The 19171-nt window shown below is 34.9% G+C and overlaps 4 protein-coding genes across 16 annotated transcripts in view; 2 read left to right on the top strand and 2 right to left on the bottom strand.

The window, feature by feature from the left end:
* Window positions 1-197: 197 nt before the first annotated feature.
* Window positions 198-3743, top strand: LOC128885228 (arf-GAP with dual PH domain-containing protein 1-like). 2 transcript variants are annotated; one of them, XM_054139152.1, is made up of 6 exons: window positions 198-800; window positions 1150-1375; window positions 1452-1650; window positions 1730-2089; window positions 2172-2394; window positions 2481-3743. In XM_054139152.1, exons 1-6 carry the CDS (start codon window positions 623-625, stop codon window positions 2546-2548), a joined length of 1254 nt encoding a protein of 417 aa, XP_053995127.1. In that variant the 5' UTR covers window positions 198-622; the 3' UTR covers window positions 2549-3743. The 2 variants fall into 2 exon arrangements, with proteins under 2 accessions (XP_053995127.1, XP_053995128.1); XM_054139153.1 differs by having other exon boundaries at window positions 212-749.
* LOC128885229 (N-acetyltransferase 9-like protein) lies at window positions 2565-9016 on the bottom strand. 8 transcript variants are annotated; one of them, XM_054139159.1, is made up of 7 exons: window positions 8875-9016; window positions 8592-8701; window positions 8438-8494; window positions 8218-8358; window positions 8043-8137; window positions 7833-7964; window positions 6021-6563 (listed from the first exon to the last, which is right to left on the bottom strand). In XM_054139159.1, the coding sequence occupies exons 1-7, from the start codon at window positions 8949-8951 to the stop codon at window positions 6540-6542; spliced, it is 636 nt and encodes a 211-aa protein (XP_053995134.1). In that variant the 5' UTR covers window positions 8952-9016; the 3' UTR covers window positions 6021-6539. The 8 variants fall into 8 exon arrangements, with proteins under 8 accessions (XP_053995131.1, XP_053995132.1, XP_053995130.1 ...); XM_054139158.1 differs by having other exon boundaries at window positions 8781-8920; XM_054139160.1 differs by lacking the exon at window positions 8875-9016 and adding an exon at window positions 8774-8818.
* LOC128885220 (ecto-NOX disulfide-thiol exchanger 2) lies at window positions 8707-14885 on the top strand. 3 transcript variants are annotated; one of them, XM_054139137.1, is made up of 11 exons: window positions 8707-8859; window positions 8954-9011; window positions 9132-9227; window positions 9360-10211; window positions 10283-10500; window positions 10567-10761; window positions 10844-11027; window positions 12442-12548; window positions 13436-13630; window positions 13705-14014; window positions 14109-14885. In XM_054139137.1, exons 3-11 carry the CDS (start codon window positions 9179-9181, stop codon window positions 14324-14326), a joined length of 2328 nt encoding a protein of 775 aa, XP_053995112.1. In that variant the 5' UTR covers window positions 8707-8859; window positions 8954-9011; window positions 9132-9178; the 3' UTR covers window positions 14327-14885. The 3 variants fall into 3 exon arrangements, with proteins under 3 accessions (XP_053995112.1, XP_053995111.1, XP_053995113.1); XM_054139136.1 differs by having other exon boundaries at window positions 8708-8859; window positions 8933-9011; XM_054139138.1 differs by lacking the exon at window positions 8954-9011 and having other exon boundaries at window positions 8708-8859.
* The window catches only part of LOC128885222 (F-box/WD repeat-containing protein 7), a 16409-nt gene continuing 8271 nt past the window's right edge, over window positions 11034-19171 (bottom strand). For 2 of the 3 annotated variants that reach the window (XM_054139140.1, XM_054139142.1), the window contains exons 7-8: window positions 18714-19029; window positions 16319-18617 (exon numbers count right to left, since the gene is read on the bottom strand). In XM_054139140.1, the coding sequence (XP_053995115.1) occupies window positions 18454-18617; window positions 18714-19029 (480 nt within the window). In that variant the 3' untranslated portion in view covers window positions 16319-18453. Of the gene's footprint in view, window positions 11321-16318; window positions 18618-18713; window positions 19030-19171 lie in introns of those variants that run through there. The other variant, XM_054139139.1, reaches the window with a different exon arrangement.

Here is a 19171-nt window from a genome sequence, read left to right as displayed (position 1 = left end):
TTAGCATATAATTATTTATATACATACATACATGATATAATTGGAAAAGAATAATACAAATTAAAATTTATATACGATAAGATTTCTTTGAAACTGAAACAACGAAAAAATAAAACTATCGAAAAACGTATTTACGTTTATATATCACGGTTTGTATGATTCTGTATGGTTTGTATAGTTGCATACGTAATCATACGTAGCTAACTATCTTGTAGGTAAGACGATGGGCTCTGGTAACAAAACTAAGCGACTCGCGATTTTGAATGTCATTGGTCGAATATATTTTATGCTTTTTTTTACTTTCACTGGATTATTTTATTATATGTATTTCACTACACAATCGAATAGTAATTATTATAGGGAATGATAATTTGTATGATTTGTATTGAATCTATATTTGTTTGGCGCGCAGCTAGTCGCCAGCTCGTCGCCACTAGCTACGCCATTTCGGTTTAATTCCATTTCCATGTCTTGCACGATAAAGTCCGTCGAAGAATATGTTACGTAGTAATAGTAATAGTAATAGACGTAGCGTATAGTAGAAAATGAATGTTATGTCGTACCATTAATTTATTTTTGTAACGCGTTGGATTTTTAAGCGAGTTAACCTTCTTTCTATCGAATGATCTTTGCGTATACACACATTGCTGTTTGTCAGCGTTTTAAGATGGCGGACTTGAACGAGAAGTTGTTAACAGAACTCCTAAAAAAACCTGGAAATAATGTGTGCGCGGATTGTGGAGCAAAGAGTGAGTGTGTTATTCGAAAAGTTTTAAATACATTTCTGTACGAAACACATCGTAAGACATTTATTTATTCATTCTATAACGCTATTCACCGATGGTATTCGATATCTTGTTTTCGTAACTTCGTTTATATCCAAATATAAAATGATTTAATTACAATTGTAAAACTGTCTCAACGACATTTGAAATGCGTAAAATGGATGTAAACGATAACGTCCGAAGAATTACTTCTCGTAGCGTATAATATTTTCGAATACTGTTATTTCTAATTTAAGCGAGTGTTTATTTGATCGGTAATGTGTTATGTGCCATCAGATAATAGTAATAACTGAACAAATAATTAAGATTTTGATAGAAAGCTAAAGAAAATATTTTTAAACGAATAATCGAAATTTAATTCCAGATCCGGAATGGGCTTCTTATAACATTGGAATATTTGTGTGCACCAGATGTGCAGGTATTCATAGATCGATGGGTGCACATATTTCCAAAGTTAAACATTTAAAACTGGACAGGTGGGAAGATTCTCAAGTGAATAGAATCAGAGAAGTCGGTAATGTGGCGGCTAGACTTCATTACGAAGAACGTGTACCACCTTGCTATCGCAGACCAAGTTCGGATGCGCCGCAGTAGGTTGTTGCGCGTATATTTCGATTATTGCTTTAAAAAACATATTTTTTGTAGATAACATTTTCTAATCGACAGAGTATTGGTGGAACAATGGATAAGAGCAAAATACGAAAGAGAAGAATTTTGTCATCCAGAAAGGCAGAATCATTATGTTTCAGGATTCATGGAAGGATTTTTAATGAAACGAGGTAAAGAAGATTCGCGTTATCATCCTCGAAAGTTTGTTCTTTGCGAAGCGGAAGATACTCTCAAGTATTACGTCAAAGAAAACAAGGTATGTAAATATTAAGTATTACCCGTGCTCGTAGTTGTACGTATTATCATAACTCCACAAACATTTTTTTGATCGTAAGGAACCTAAAGCTGTTCTTAGAATATCGGAATTAAATGTAGCTTTTGCTCCTCCCAAAACTGGTAATCAAAATAGTCTACAAATATCGTTCATGAAAGATGGTACAACGAGACATATCTACGTATATCACGAAGATCCTGAAGTGATTACAAATTGGTATCTAGCGATACGATGCGCAAAGCTACATCGTTTAAAAGTTGCGTACCCAGGTGCAACAGAAGCCGAATTACTCTCGCAACTTACCAGAGATTTTCCACGCGAAGGGTTTTTGTGGAAAACTGGACCTAGGCATACGGATGCTTACAAAAAAAGATGGTTTACATTAGATGGACGAAAACTTATGTACCACGATGATCCTATGGTACGTATTTTTATTTAACGATAGTTTATATTTCTGGAACATTAACCGATACTAATTAAACGGATTTTATGGTTTTTCGAAGGATGCGCATCCAAAGGGTGAAATTTTTTTGGGTCACAATTCAGATGGATTTGCGGTGAAGGTTGGAGTGCCTCCGGGTGCGAGAGATCAGGGATTTTCGTTTACTCTCGAAACACCGGACAGGACTTATCTTCTTTCTGCCCAAAGCGACGACGATAGAACGCAATGGATGAACGTAATTCAAAAAGTGATAGATAAGCCACTTACTCCGCAAGACGCGACTGGTAAGTTTCGTAGAAATGAAAAAAGAAGGAAAATTAGAGTTGGTAATGCTTTTTCGGTAACATTGGTTTTCATTTGACCTTTATAGTGGCAGCACGTCTTATAAGAAAACGCACAGCTAGTGGGACAATAAATATATTTTCTTCTACAAGGTAGGGCTGGATCCCTCTTAGGTGCCTTTCCTAATTGTTAAAAATCAATATTACCTAGACAAACTAATTGAGCTATTGTATCAAGAAATTATCGAAGAGGTAGATTATTCGATCTGCATGGCGAATGAATGACGTGTCGTGATCGCACAATGCCGTCGAATCGTATATATATGTATATATATATGCACATACATACATTCATACATACACGCACGGTATATCATAACGCGCGCGTCTGTGTGTGTACATATATAACATTATAAAAGAATCTTTTAATCAATCATAAAACCATTTTTAATGTTTTCATATGACCACTGTTGATGAATCTACAAAAATTATAATTCACTATATACATATAGATTATTCATACTACTGTGTGAATATAGTAATACAGATACTACTTACCGAATGTAGTCTATCGGATTTTCTATATATCGAATTCACAAAGAAATTTTATATTAAACGATTCAAATTGATTTCAGTTTTAGATAGGAAATTGGTTACTTTCAATTACATTATAAAATATCTAATGGATACTGGAAAGTTGTAGAGAATACCTCTGAATTCAGATTTAGTGGTTAGAGTTTTAAGATGATATTATTTTAACGATGGTCAGAATTTCGTATCGAATAGAGTAGCGATTGATATCATTGCTATCGCGAAAGCGCAATTTATGGCCAAAGAGACGAATGTCTCTTACAATGCGAACATCGCTCGAGGACATTCTAATATTTCCGTGCAGTATGTATAATATGCATGAAACCGAAGATGTAGTGTAAATATAGAACATGATACACTGTTCGACGATACTTGTATTATGGAATGCTTTTCGCTTGCTGTCGAACCAAGCTGACAGTATTACGCACTATATCATGAAAAATTTTTACTTCATAATATTGCCTACATAATATTTATTCGCTCATAGTTAGAAGCTTACAATTCTATAAACACACATAATAATTCTGTTTTTGGAATTTTTAAGTAAGCATTACGTAATACGATATATAAAAGAAGCAACAAAATTAGGCAATTTACTAGAGAATGTAACAAATGTATAAATTTCGTTTCGAGTATTCGCTACTTGCTCGCAGTGTTTCTCTTTTTAGTTGTAATCACTGTGAATTCGTTTAGATTTTGAAAATAAAACTAAACACTCAAACAGTAATATTTGTATGCGAATAATAAATTTCTAAGGCCTAGTAACTGCATTTTTCATACGACTACAAAAGAGTGAATATACATTAAATTTGAGTCCGAGACCATGACACATGTATCGGTGTAAACATGCGCGCTATCCGATCGATCTGTTCTAATGTTTTTATGGACAATATTAGAAGTACGTTTCTTATAAAAGTAACATATACGTACAGAATAATTCGATTCCCTTACGATATAAGACCCCAAGAAGACTGTTGAATGAAGAGACTAAACCATTTTACATGTATGCGCTTGAATACATTCGTATATACTCGCGCGCGCGTATACATACGCATCGAGAAAATAAAAATATTTTAATTCTCTGGAAAATGGAATTAGTATTTCTAACGACGACAATTATATTATATAACGTAGTACGTGTTACGTCCAGTCGAAAGGACTGGTGTCTTAAAAATGATCAAGAACGTTTACAGTAACAAGGTATAGAAATTTGTACAATTAAAGTGAGTTATAAGATAAAATATACGGAGAGATGATTATTAAAAGAAAAGAAACGATTTAATATATTTTCCAGAAGATTTATTTACAACACTTATATTTAATTTGAGTTGTTGTAAAACAGATTTTGTTATTTTATAGATATACATACATACGTATTATTATTTCTTTACAACTAATAAAGCATATTCAAGTCAAAATTTATTATTGATCGTTACTTTTTAAGAAAAGTAAGTTGAAAAGATGTAGTGAATAATTCCGTATGCGTTGTTTTGCATCTATATGTACACTATTTTGTACAAAACTGAATCAAAAAAATGAATGTTTCTTTTTTCTTTTTCTTTTTTATTTATAAGGCGTGTCTTTTTCCCCCCCAAAAAATTAGTTTTGGCATAGGACGATATTATAATTGTTATTTAAATAGAGTATGTAAAAAATTGTATTGCTTTCTCGATTGGCGGTTTTTACGCCCTCACAAAACAAAGGCCCTTGGTTTTACTAAATTTGGTAGAGTAAATCACTATTTTATTTGATTATTTTGATCGTACTTGGATAAAGGGGCACTTTTCAAGTAACAGAGTATATTCACCCAACAAAAAGCAGCAACGCTAACGTAGGAAACTCGTAGCGCTGGCGGTATTAGTAGAAAATTTAAAAATTGTACCGGTAACCAATACATGCACGAGGTCTAAAATGAAAAGATTTAATTAATCGCGATTTAACTAATCGAACATGTAAGATACACGAGTTTCGTTATACCTTGAAAGTTTGAAGAAATTTTACTTGACATTCGTCAAAAACATCCAATTTACCTTCCATTACGCTCATACCTGAAACGTTGATGGTAATAAAGTACCCTTCTATCGGGGGCAAGAAAGAAGTTTAAAGGTAGAAATTAAGATAAAATACAAACTCAGAAAAAACACCACAATCAACGGCGGTGTAAGAATAAATTGGTCAGTGAATAGTTTTATGAGAATGACTTTCATTGTTTTGCCTTTGTAAAACGTATCCAACCATTTATACCTGGTGAAAATAGTAATAGTAGCAACATTTAATTAATTTCTCGTCGACTTGTTTGTTTGTCGGAAGAAAAAACAATTGTTTCTCGATCGATTAGTCGCGGAAACAACGTTTGCAATTATTAATGGGAATGGATCGACAATGATACAAGCGAGTTTTCCAGCGATACAAATTGCAAAGCAGAATAAGCTCACCGAATGCGACAGATCGAGAGAAGACCAACGTATTCGTGCCGGCGCCGGCGAATGCATACCATGCAATCGCCATCCAGTCGACAGGCAGTTTTCGGTTTATCTGATACCGGTGTCTATAATAGAAGGTGTTTAGACTAGATTCCGTTGATTGAAATTTAATATCGTTAACGAAATTATTCGACGTAACGAATGCTATTCGTGCCTAATCGAATTAGTGTTCAAGTAACCGATAATATATGCGAGGCGTGCGTATACATAGTATTACCCAAAAGTGCGTGTAACGTAAAAGCGCAAATGTGAAATGTGACAAGTGAGGTATAAATATGTATAAAGCAATTTACAGAGTATACGGTGTAAAAGCATAGCAACGGGTAAATACCATCCGTGGAGCACTGGCCCAGCAATAAAACAACCGTAAATGGCGTATCGCTTAAGTTGAGCCCAATTGTAATTTCCTGATTGTGTCCGATTCTCTTCGTCTAATAAGCCTAACGTTTCGTTAAATTTCTTTACCCAACCAAACGTCGATCTCTCTGTATCGATCGCGTTGGAATTTTTGGCGTTCTCCGTGGTCGGCGATAGCGATGGCAACGGCAACTACAATCGTCACAATTCACCGTACATTTTCATAGAAATCTGTATATTTGCGATACCGTTATACTTTACATAGCTGATTCATCGTTCTTTTCAAACAGGAATTCAAACATTTTATCTACTTTCGTTTATTCTTATGCCATTTCTATTTACATGGTACCGTAATCGATGCTGGTACGATTGACCGTGAGTAGATAAGCGCGTTATCAAAGATCGCAAACTAATACTAAATAAATTCAAGTCTAGCACAGTAATTCGAGATATCTTTTCGATGAGTATATTTTAGTACATGTAAATCTCTTGTATTTTACCGTGTACTCGTCGTACAGAAACAAGTGTTTCATTACCTTGAACACTCTGTTATAAGTTTGCTGGGCGAATTCAGCACCAGTATAAAAAGAGCCATATATTATAGAGTTGAAGAGTAGCGGTCTTTTTTGCATAGAGGTTTTCAACTTTGCTAACAATCTTGATACGATCATGATAATTTACGATCTCGAGACGACCAGCAAATTTGTCCTGTATCTTTCAGATTCGTTCTGTCCTTATTATCTGGAAATTAATAAGTTACCCAAGTTACCTTATTACTCTTATTTTTATACTATTTCAATTTAGAATCCGCAACAAATGGATATTTAATTATTTATACATGTATACATATTGGTGCAGAAATTCAAACTCGGAGGATGTAAAACAGTATGGATGAACTAGACGAGTACGAGTACCGCAATGCGGCAATTTTCGTAAACAGTGAAAAGTCAAACGCGCGTTTATAACGATTTAATGAAATATTAAACAAATGTTTTGGTTCACATTCAAGTAGAATATTACGTTAACAACGTTGTAAATAGAAAAAAAATGGAAAATCGAAAAAGTGATGATCTAAAAATCAACAATTTCGTGTTTAAATAAACGTTATCTTTATATTTGATCAATTTCATCTTGCCCTCGAGTCCATGTAAATAAATAGACGAATACATAATTTCTTAAAAAAACTAGTACATACCATGAGTACTCGGTATTCTTTAAACACTTTTGTACTTGAAATTATTACACCGTCCCTACTCTGTCCTACTCCTACGATGCTCTTTCATTGAATGTCACGTGCTTCTATTTCATTATCAAAAATCGTGTGTTTTTCGACGGAATTTCATAAACTACGAGCTATCGTGTTATATGGGCCTATAATATTATTCACCTCGAGCAAATAATAATAACTTTTACTTTTTTCCGTGTTTTCGATAAACTCGTCGAGCATACTTGAAGATAACTTCTTTTGAAATCGTTACTTTATCAATTTTATGCACATGTTTCGGATATCGAGTAGACGCATTGTTATGTTACGTTATAGAACTATGGTGGAAATACGGTAAATAAACAAAAATAATACTAACCTACGTAATCTCGATTATTCGCGTAATTTATATCGAGTAAATTTTCAGTTAATTAACGAACACAAAAGTATCGACACGCTCGAAATACTGCTCCGCGGAAGACGCGTACGAGATAAAGCACGTGTAACCAGTGATGACCGTTTAGATCTAATCAAAACCAATCACGTCGCGGTTGTATCAATTGTAAGCAAACCCGATGCAGAGCGTTATATGTTTGGTATCATAAAATAGTATACTACATCAGTGGTAAAAAATTAATCGTTTCTATTATTTCCTAATGTTCGTTGTAAATAAAAAGAAACAACAAAATATACAACAATGTAACGATATTCTTTCAAACGTTAATCCTATTAACATGTTTTCTATTTGCTGTTGCACACAGATTAGGATATTTTTAACTTAGGAATGTTTACTGCGAACATTCAACCTTGTACTTGGATTCTTCATTGTAAACTTCGTAAATAATAGTATTCATAATTTTAGAGTATAAACAATCTTTCCACTCCTGATTCACAACTTTCTCGAGAGTGTACTCTTGAAAAATTTGACTTTCTTCTACCTATTTCGAAATTTAAATCTTTATTATCGATTGTAATGCTATCATGATGTTGTGCAATATAAATTGTTTATAATTTACCTTAAAAAATCCCAAGTTTTCAAACAGCTTTATACTTTTTTCATTATCAAATTTAATCTTGGCTGTGTATTTAAAAACGTTTAACGTATCGATTCCTAACGATAAAAGATACTTTTGTTAAAGATATATTAGAGTAGATAAACGGATAACAGACAAATAAACGCAACATAAGTACCATAAAGAAGCATTAGAATTAGCGCTTCCCAACCTCTCTTCTTACCCCTGTAGGCAACGTCTGCTATCATAATTTCAATTTCTGCATCGCGTGGCTGATCCGTTTCGTTGAAAAATAAGTTTGTATCTCCGATCATAGCTTCTAAAATGTATCGATGTGAACGTATTTATAATGAAATTGGAAGCAATAATGACACGTGTAAATTAATATATTCTTATACCTATTTCATTTCCAGTTGCAGAAAAAATACTTTTTTCCAAAATTATAAATGTACATTCTAAAACAAATAAAAAATACGTATTAAGAATATAAATGTGTGTCGAAAAAGAAAGTAATATGTACATACATACATAAATATGTTATGTATTACTCACTGTTTTCATCTTGATGCCATCGGTGTTGCATTTGAAATTCTTCTTCTAACGTCAAAGCTTCCGAGCCTGTAAAATACCTTAATTCGGCTGATTTCATCCATTCGTGATACCTAAAAATAAAAAATAAAAAATAGAAAATAGAAAATAGAAAATAGAAAATAATGAAAAACTTTTGTATGTACGTTTCACCATTTGGTAAATTGTGAGACAGGATTTAAAAATGGCGGACATTTTTGTGAATGCATATGTTGTCGACGATCGATTAGAGGTAAATAATACCAGCCTTTTAACATGTTTCTTTTTGTAAGGTACTAAAATCACGTTTGTTCCGATAATTTTAGTAAATTCGTTGATTCTCATAGTTAAAAACCAATGGGTATCGAAATTATGAAAGAAATAATCGAGTTGCGAAGTTTAAAGGTAAGAAGGTTACGTTCGTCTTTCTGCCATATTGGATGCAAAGTTTGCGACGATACATATGATCTAGGATTCTTAATAAGGAAACTCGCTTTCTTTACGTTTTTGTCATTTGTATCGTAGTGGTAGCACGAGGAATAGCTGCCGAGTCGTAAAGTTATTCAAGAAAGATGGCTTACAATTTTCCGGGTGTACCAGCAACCGCTATGCCACCAATGGGTATGTTAAACATTCATAACCGTGTATGTTGCAACGGTCTATCGTGTTTTAAGTCGTTTATAAAACAATTTTCGTCGTTTTACCATGATTAAAGATACAATTTCATTTGACCCGGTACTTGTGTACTTTTAGCTATGGGACCAATGGGGCCGCTGGCCCCGATCCCAGGTCCGCAAGGCTTCATGGAGCTTGCGGGTCAAGGATTTCCTCCTCTTCCTCCTCCGATACCACTGCCTGGAATGAACGATTCTCCTTTAGAGTTTAGTACGAATAAGAATCAACCGCCGGTAGCTAGGGAAACCTCAGAAGACAACAGCGACAAAAGAAACGAAAAGAACAACGTTAAGCGAGAGAGGGAGAATAGGGACAATAGAGGTAATCGAGATAACAGAAGATCCAGAAGCGAAAGAAGCGATAGAAGAGAGAGAGATAGGGAGAGAAGGGAGGAAAGAAACGAAAGAGATCGAAGAGAAGAAAGGAGACCAGAGGAACGGAATAGTATAAATTCTACGAATAGCAATAACAGTCATAATAATAATTCAAATGGTAACGAAATTCCGTCGTCGTCGAATACTAGCGGTACTCAAAATTTAGGACCACAAATGGAACAAGCAACCGGGGTTTGGGGAATGAGCGTGGGGTACCCGGTAATGGGAATGGGTCCGATGGGACCGATGGGACCAGTGATGAGCGAAATGACGCTTGGTCCGCATATGGGACATACTCATAGCTACGGGCCTATGAGCATGGGAATGATGTCGCACGATGGTAGCATGATAGGTGCTCAAATATTAGGACCGGAACAAATAATGAACGATGCTGCTCAGATTATGAGCGGTGCTTTACCTCCGCCACCTACGACGCCGCAAGGTTCCAAAGAGATCATACATTGTAAAAGTTGTACTCTCTTCCCACCGAATCCAAACGCTCCGCCACCGACAACCAGGGAAAGACCTCCAGGATGTAGGACCATCTTTGTCGGAGGTACTTTCTTTGCGTTTTGTTTATACGTTAGGGAAAATCGTTAAAAATGTATGTTTTTAAATTGAACGCAGGTTTGCCAGAAAATATTACGGAAACGATAATTCAAGAAATATTCGAACAATGCGGAGAAATAACTACCTTACGTTTGTCTAAAAAAAATTTTTGCCACATACGTTTTGTACTAGAAAGCAGCGTCGACGCAGCTATTTATTTGTCAGGATATAGAGTTAGGATAGGATCTAGCGGTGATTCTGCAAACACTGGCAGACTTCACGTTGACTTTGCTCAGGTTTGTAATTGATACAGGTATCGCGATTACGGAATATTAATATATCATATATCCACTGAAATGTAGGCTAGAGATGACCAATACGAGTGGGAATGTAGACAACGTCAATTGCAAAGGGAGCAACGGCATAGAGAAAGAGTAGAAAAAGAAAGGCAAAGAGCACCGTCCAGTCCTCCTCCGGTGGTACATTACACGGATCACGAAGCATCGAATATTTGTGAGAAAATTAAACAGGACGATACGTTCATGAAAGCAGTGCAAGTGAGTATCGACGATATACGCTTGTCGTATTTAGTTTGAAATATTTGTAGAGAAGAGTTCAAATAAAATTTCATTGTTTCAGGTGGTCGTAACATGGCTCGAGCGCGGAGACTGCACGAAACGCAACGCCAACACATTTTATTCGATGATTCAGTCTACGAATTCTCACGTGAGAAGATTGCTAACAGAGAAAGTCACGTACGAAGAGGAGCTTCAGAAGGCGAAGGAACTGATGAAAGGCAGGATGCAGGGACTCCTAATACAATGTACGTTTATGTATTTTATCATTTCTTTTTATAATATAGCTCTGTGCCATTGTACATTTTTTGTGTACACAAGAGCAAATCTACATACGTATTGCCTTATCTGGTAAGTTTTTTTTTACCATAATATAAGGATCCTGCTATCCTTTGGGTATCGATACAACGACAATTACCAAAATCCGATTACGTCAGAATTTTTGCGCGTCTTAGGATAACACGAGAGAGTGCGCACTCTTCTTCTTCTTCTTCTTTTTCTTCTTCTTCTTCTTCATTGGTAAATTGTCAGACTAAGAGCACTATAACATAAGCAGAATTTATCGTTATAGTAATTACAAAGGTACGTCTTTTCTGGTATTAAGGATTCTAATATTTAAAGAAGAAGCGGATACGCAAAACCGCAGCACATTTTCAATGTTACTAATTACATAGTCGACCTATTGAAACTGTTAATGACGACGAGTCTGTTAAAAATTTCATCCTCGTTGAAATTCAACATCAAGTGTATCGTAAGATCAAATTTATTATGTAACAAGTGTATTGTGGTCGATGCACGATCAGGACAACTCGGTAGAAGGATCAAAGACAGTAGGAGAAAATATAAGGTGGGTGAAGAAATCCTGTCTTTCGGTTCTAGGTTCTATCGATTGAACGAAAAAGCACAAATATCACGAAAATTCATTTCATAGAGATATAGTCTACCTAAGAGTTGCATGCTTGCAATGCTAAGGATTAAGGGTGACGGGCAAAATATTTGTTACAAACATGATGATATTACGCTACGATTCTCGGTTTGGTTTACCGGTTAAAATGATTTAGACGTATATGTGGTTTCACGTCGGCATCGTATAGTACATATATATATATACGATATATATACATATATATGCGATTCGTTGCTCGAACGAAATCGTAGCTTAACATCATTCATAACGTCGGAAGGCTGTACATGTTGTAAGTTGTTAGGCAAATAGTGTTAATTTTCCTAAGGAAAATAGGCACGCGTTGCGACATGTCGAAAAGACTGATTGGCAGCCGAGTTGCAAGAGCTTGGAAAAGGATCCACGAAATGGTGAAAGCAGTTTTTAAAATCGTTATATTCGGATAAGTAACTCGACGACACCGTTACCTAGCACGATACCTAGCAGACTTGTATTTATACGATCGAATAGTAACAGGTGCCAGGTTAATTTTGAAGATACGCGTGCGAAGGAAACGTTCGAATCTGAATGATAGAGAAACGAAAAGATTTCGGTAACAGCACTGACACCGAGTATATTGCAAAGAATGTATTTAAGAGTGTTTAGATGACTATAACGAGTAACATATTAGACCAAAACGAACGTAGAGTTTAAAGCAGGGTATACAACAGAAGATTTGTTGTGTTTTTGTATGCAACATGCGACCATGTCACCAACAGTCAGTCAGATTGAACGCGTCTTTACTGCGGCCAGCCACAAGAAGGTCTGGGATCACTTCACAAAGGCTCAACGGAAGAACATCGAAATGTGGAAGAAACAATCCTCGGTATGTATTTGCATTTCCACGCCAGTAGCGTGTCCAATACGTTACTTTCTTTACGATTAGACACAACAGTAATCACCGGCAAAGTCTTACGAGTCACAAAGTGCTTCTTTATGCGATTGCACGTTCATCTATATGCCACGCACACGCGTTTTGCAATATCTTTTTTTCGAGAAGAAGGTAAGTGATCGAAGAAGTACAGACGTCTTGAAATCTGGTCAGACACATACGCTTTCTCTGTTTGATTAATGTTTAAACTTGTTCACGAAGTATCGGCGCGCGAAAGGTAACGAGTAGCTTTGCTAATTCAAATTGAACAGGTACCACGATCGATGGAAACAGGTAACTAATTCTCAATGATCGATTCGAATAATTATAAGACGAAATGAACGACCACGAGGACAAGGAGGAGGAAGAGGAGGCGGTGGAGGTGGAGGTGGAGGTGGAGGAGGAGGAGGAGGATTTTTAAGTTATTATTATTTACTATAATCAAATATAGAATATAAAAAGTCATACAAAGAGAAAACGTCATTTTTGTATCGGATGATTTTTGAAAAGTGCTCGATGGAATTATCCTTGAATTTCGTATACTATTCAATTTCTATGATATTATTTGTTTCTATAATATTTCATTTCCATCAGGTAAGCACGTAATTTTTCAAAAACTCTCAACTTTTCGGAAATCAACGTTAAATATGTAAATTTTACGTACCGTTCAAAATTCTTCCACGTAAACTCTAGTTTCGAGAGACATTCGAAAATTCGTGATGCATCGAATATAAAATACACACGTGTATATACATATACGTATATATGGCATGTTTTTGGTGTTACGTCCGTCGGTAATTTCGAATCGAAATGAACTCGGCAATGTTTTTTCACCGTAACAGGAGATCAAAGCGGTGCAATTGGAAGAGACCCTAATGGAAGGCGAAGGAGAAATGGAAGTATCCGATTCGGAGGAAGAACCGCAACGCAAAAAGGTACGGAATCAGTCAGATGTACACGACGATTCCGAGAGATTGCAAGCTTTGAAGGAAGAAAATGATAGTCTTCGATGTCAATTGGAAGCGTATAAAAACGAAGTAGGTAACAATCTCTTAAACTATTTTCACGCATTCGAGGATTATTGTGGAAAACAGTGATTTTCACGTCATAGGTGGATCTACTTAAATCCGAAACGAAAAGCGACATAGACGCGAAAGATAAGCAAATGAAAATGTTGCAACAAACTTTGAAAGGTATGCAGGAGCAGTTAATGCAATCGAGGAAGCAACAAGCGCAGGACGATCAGAAAATAAAGGATTTGACCGTGAAGTTAAATGCTACAAAAAAGGAAGAACCTAGGGAAAGCGAAGTAATAACATTGGACAAAGACGACGACATAAACGAGGAGCCACGAATTCCCAAACAATTAGTTCTATCGTCTAGTTTTGTCCAAATTACTCAAAAAGATGCCAAGCTCATAGGTAGTTTGAGAACATGTTCGTTGGGTGTCCAGCTCTTCTTCAAAGTATTACCTTCATATATTAATAGTAAAAAATCGTTCCCCTGTGGTTGCAGGATTAATAGCAACATTCTTACATATACATCCATTCGGTGCGAGCGTGGATTATTTATGGTCTTACTTACAAAAGATGGAACCAGGTATCAAACCAAACGAGGTGGAAGCTTTAATGCAACGATTTCCTCAAGTCTTTAAACAAGATTTATTCGGAATTGGAGCAAACATGGAAAGACGTTGGCAGTTTTCAGGTTTCAACGTGTATCGTAGTCATTGAGATTTTCGTGTACAAATTAATTTTGGAGCAGAAAATCTGTTAAAGAACTTGATAATATCGTCTCGTCTCGTCTCGTCTCGTCTCGTCTCGTCTCGTGTCGTTTAGATTTTTATTGTGATACTTATTTTTTACGGCAAGTCTTTATTTAAAATCTCTCATGGAAATGAAAATTTGCGAATAAAAACTATTATTTTCGAAGATATAATACTTTGGAAAAAAAATAATAATCAAATTGCTTACACCCACGAGCACCAACTAAATTTGTTCGAAAAACTCTTTAAATACATTCGCAAAGTCTTAATTCAACGGTGATAGTAGAAATATTGCGAAAGCAGCCATTAGCCGTTAGTAGACAACATTTTTACAAGTTTCTTTGCGTGTGTAAAACGGCATGTAAAACGATACGTTATTAATTCTCTAGTGTTATTTTTACGTAAAATACATATGCGCGATGTCTCAATTTGTTAATTATAAATAAATTAAAAGAGCTTTTCACATTAAATTTCAAGCAATTGCTTATTAACTCAACCACCAATAAAACTTTGCAATGTTATACATACGTGGTAATGTACTGTAAATTTCTTTTAAATATGCTCAAGGTATGTATATATATATATGCAGCTCTACTAGTTACTTATCAAACGAAACTTTCACTGCGAACTATCGACTATTACTGTTCCAATTTAACCAATATTGTACGAATCACGAATTAACAATGTTTGTATATGTTTATATAAGACTCCAAGTATTCGTGATTAAATAGTTATAATATAAAATTTAAATTGCGGTATAATTAAACTGCGTTAAAGAACAAGTTTTCAACAGTCAATTGATCGAAAAAGAAAGAAGGTAACCGATTCACAGGCGGCCGATTATTGCGGGCTATCCCCAGCTATCGTCAGCTATCGCCTGCCGGATTCAAGGGCAGCGAGCTGCGAACACCAACGAAGAATTTATCGCTATGAACGAGGTGTATGTAAAATAAATCTGTTATTATTTATAAAACCAACTTCCTCGCCTATTTTAATGATTTACAGGATGTATATTAGAGAAAGTATACGTATCCCTGTAATCGAGCCCGATCGAGCCTCTCTGAAGTCAAACCGATCAACGCTACTTTTCATGAATTTCTTAGTTTTAATCAAATGCTAAGAAACAATATCGAAACAACGTTTACGATACCAATTTCTTTACTTTTTTATTTCATTGAGTTGATTTATGTAGCTTCAATTTTAGAAATTTTATGGTGTTCAGAATTGTATTTATATGACAGATGGCCCTCTGGTGGTGTGGTTCATTATTTTATCGAGGAATTCGAAATTATGTGTGTTACAAGGTGTTCCGACGATTGTTAGGTTATGAGATCAATCTCTAATTTATATAGTATTTGTTTTCTTCGTGTTCGTACTTGGCATTGGCACCAAACACTAGATAGGTATCAGTAGTGAGATGGTACAAAATATGTAAAATAAATATAAATTGTCGTTATGAATTCAGTGAATTACTATGATGTACTTGGTTGTACCAAGGAATCAACGTTCGAAGACATAAAACGCGCATATCGTGCATTAGCTTTAAAATGTCATCCAGACAAAAACGTGTCGGAATTTGATGGTATAAAATTCCAACGTATTCTGGAAGCATGGAATGTTTTGCGAGATCCTAAATTGAGAGAAGAATACGACGCTACGCAGAAGCAAATCGAATTAGATTCGGATAACATGCTGATATATGCAAGAATATCTGCCAACGAACTGAAAACAATAAATGATAACGAAGAAGATGCATTTGTTTATGAATGCAGATGCGGTGGTTTGTATTACGTTCAAAGGGAATACCTCCGAGAAAAGAATCAGTCGATACACGTGCCATGTGTGGAATGTACCTTTCTTATCGTTGTCGAAACGTAACATGCATATGTATAGAAAATACCGTGAAAAAGTTGCTATTAAAAAATGTTGTAAACGTATTTCAAGGCAAAACGCAACGAAATTTCAAATGCAGCAACATTTTCTATTTCTTATAAAAAATGATACAACAGATAACACATTATTACAAATATAAACTATTGAGCAATATACAAATAAAACACGATTCTTAGAATATCCTAGGTTCAATAATAAAAATTGCATTTACACGAATCCTATTCCGAATTATCGATAGAACATGTACGTTCTACCGTTAGTTAAAACCGAATGTCGTATAATTTTTGTAGCGTTACCATTTGTACAAACAAATTAATTCGACATAAAAATCTACGATACTTTGAACAAATTTGTTATTTACATTTATCCTTGCGCGATAACCAAATTAGTCTTGTTTATCAGAATCGTGCATATTGCACAGGAAAGTTTGCAACTCTTATTATTGCGCCACGGCGAAACCAGACTTGTTACTAACGTCAAAATTAATATATTTTAATTAAATATTAACTCCTCGACAATCCAATTAAATTACTATCACGGATAGCGGATTAACTCTGGTTTTCCGATCGAATAGCGAATAGTGAATATCGAATGATTTCTGAATGTGTTACGCGCAAAACATCTATCGTATACTTTGCGAGTATTCGATTATCGTAGAATTTGGTAGCCTAAATTTGTGTATTCGTCGTCACTTTCATATAGTAATTATGAAAAGAATAAAACAGCGATACGTATTGCGACATGAAATAGACAAACTCTACAATTATTTGGTACAAGTATGTCTATTATGATCATCATCATCATCATCATCATCATCATCATCATCATCATCATCATCATTATTATTATTATTGTTATTATTATTATTAAATTTGTTTTGCATGAATAATTGATGTATTATTTCTTTCACGCACTAAACGTGAAAAATAATAAAAAGAAAATGCAAAATGCAGAGCGCCGAATGTTTCAGACTTGGATACGTTGTTGCTTGATACTCTGCAATTTGTAAACTTTTTGTTGCCATTGAAAAACTCACAATAGAAATTTAAAGCCATGGATAGCTGCAGTTTTCGATACTAAATCTACTATACGTAGATACATTAATCGATAACCAAATGATTACGGGTTTGTGCGTACTACAAAACCACAGAATCGTTAAATTTTATTAATTACGTAAAATTATTTAACGAATTTCTTGCCCGTAACACGTTCAATGGCGCTCTAATTAACGAGCAACTTAAGACGATGTTACAAGTGCTAATGCAAGATAACATTAGCGTCGATGCCATACGAGAAATCGTTTATGATTTTCAAAGACATATTTTAAACCGAAAAATTGGATATGAATTACACTCGTACGATTTCGTATGAATATTTGTCCATGGATATTTTAGACGATAAAATATAAATGAACATTTATAAAAGAAAATTGATTTAACCAAGAGTCGCTTCATTGAAAAATTATTAAATAGCGTTTATGTCATCCAATAAATTATGCACAATTCCCATAGCAATTAATTTAATCAACGTAAATGACGAATTTAAATAAATTAAGTGAAGTACAACGAAGTTAAAGAACTTATTGTACAAAAAGTATCTTTACCAATTTGGTCATAATTTTTTTTATCCATTCTCTGTTATACCAAAATTAACTATTTTATTCAAATTTATTGTTCTCCATTCTTTTCTTTCGTCATTCCGAATCTTTGAACGTTTCGTTTAAAATTTTGAGATTCTCCAAGCGATATTTTCATCTATAAGCTTGACAAATACGGTAAGAAATCTTTGTTTCTGTAGTTTAAAAATACTCTCCTGAACGCCCTTACGAATTGTTATGTAATCGCAATGCTTAAGAAGTTTCGCAACAGCAATAATACAATAGTACATTGATAAGCTCCTCGTTCTTCGCAATTTGTTGAGTCTTTGAAATCTCATATTTGTACACCATGATTAATACACTCCATAATTAATATAATTAATGCCTTCGGTTTGATGAACGTTTTACCATTTCGGAGATCATTTGCAACAACTATAGAACCACGTTTGACTTTTTGCAATCTCCCTTCAGATTTTCAACATACATCCTTATCACAATCACACCACGTAATACATGAATCATTGTACAGTAGATTGGTTACGCTACCTAATCAAAGTATGTACAGAAATCGTAGAGGAGAGCAGTTTTGTTCGCAAAAAGGTGCACTATTTTACCTCCACGTCAAAGTCGAGGACGAGAAGTTTTGTTTCCTCTGTGCCGTTACGGCTACCCACTGCACACACCAGTTTTGTGTCACTTGCACGTATCCTCCACACAACACCACCACTTCCTCCGCTTTCCAGAGCAACCAAGTTTCTTATAAAATCACCTAAAAGTATAAGAGAAATTTGAAAGAAGTTGGTAGAAATGTAAGGTGAAATTATTCGACAATTCGAAAATAACATAGCCAAACGAACGAACGAACCAGTTTTAACGTCCCAGAGCTTGACTGTTCCATCGTCGGATGAAGTAATTACAAAGTGACTGTTGAATTGTAGACAAGTGACCGCGGATTGATGTTTATTTGGACCGGAAAGGGTTTGAAGGCAGTGACCGCTAACGATATCCCACACTTTAACAGTCGAATCCGCGTTTCCCGATACCAAAATGTTATTACGTAACTCCATTCCCGAAGTGAGCGATTGATGTCCCATCAATGTATGTCTACACGCTCCGGTTTCAACTTCCCATACTCTTATACTCGTATCCAGAGAACCGCTAACAACATGTACACCGTCAAACTAATACGAAAAGAAACAAAAATTATGTACGTTGATATTTTCCGATATAATAAGTAAATATGCATAAACGAATGATAATGTGAAGTGATGTAAATTAAATTAAATTAAATTAAATTAAATTAAATTAAATTAAATTAAATTA

The sequence above is a fragment of the Hylaeus volcanicus genome, chromosome 2 (assembly GCF_026283585.1).
Source record: "Hylaeus volcanicus isolate JK05 chromosome 2, UHH_iyHylVolc1.0_haploid, whole genome shotgun sequence".
In the NCBI taxonomy this organism is placed as follows: domain Eukaryota; kingdom Metazoa; phylum Arthropoda; class Insecta; order Hymenoptera; family Colletidae; genus Hylaeus; species Hylaeus volcanicus.
Note: the sequence above shows the minus strand (reverse complement) of the source record. Positions and strands in the feature narration are given on the sequence as shown.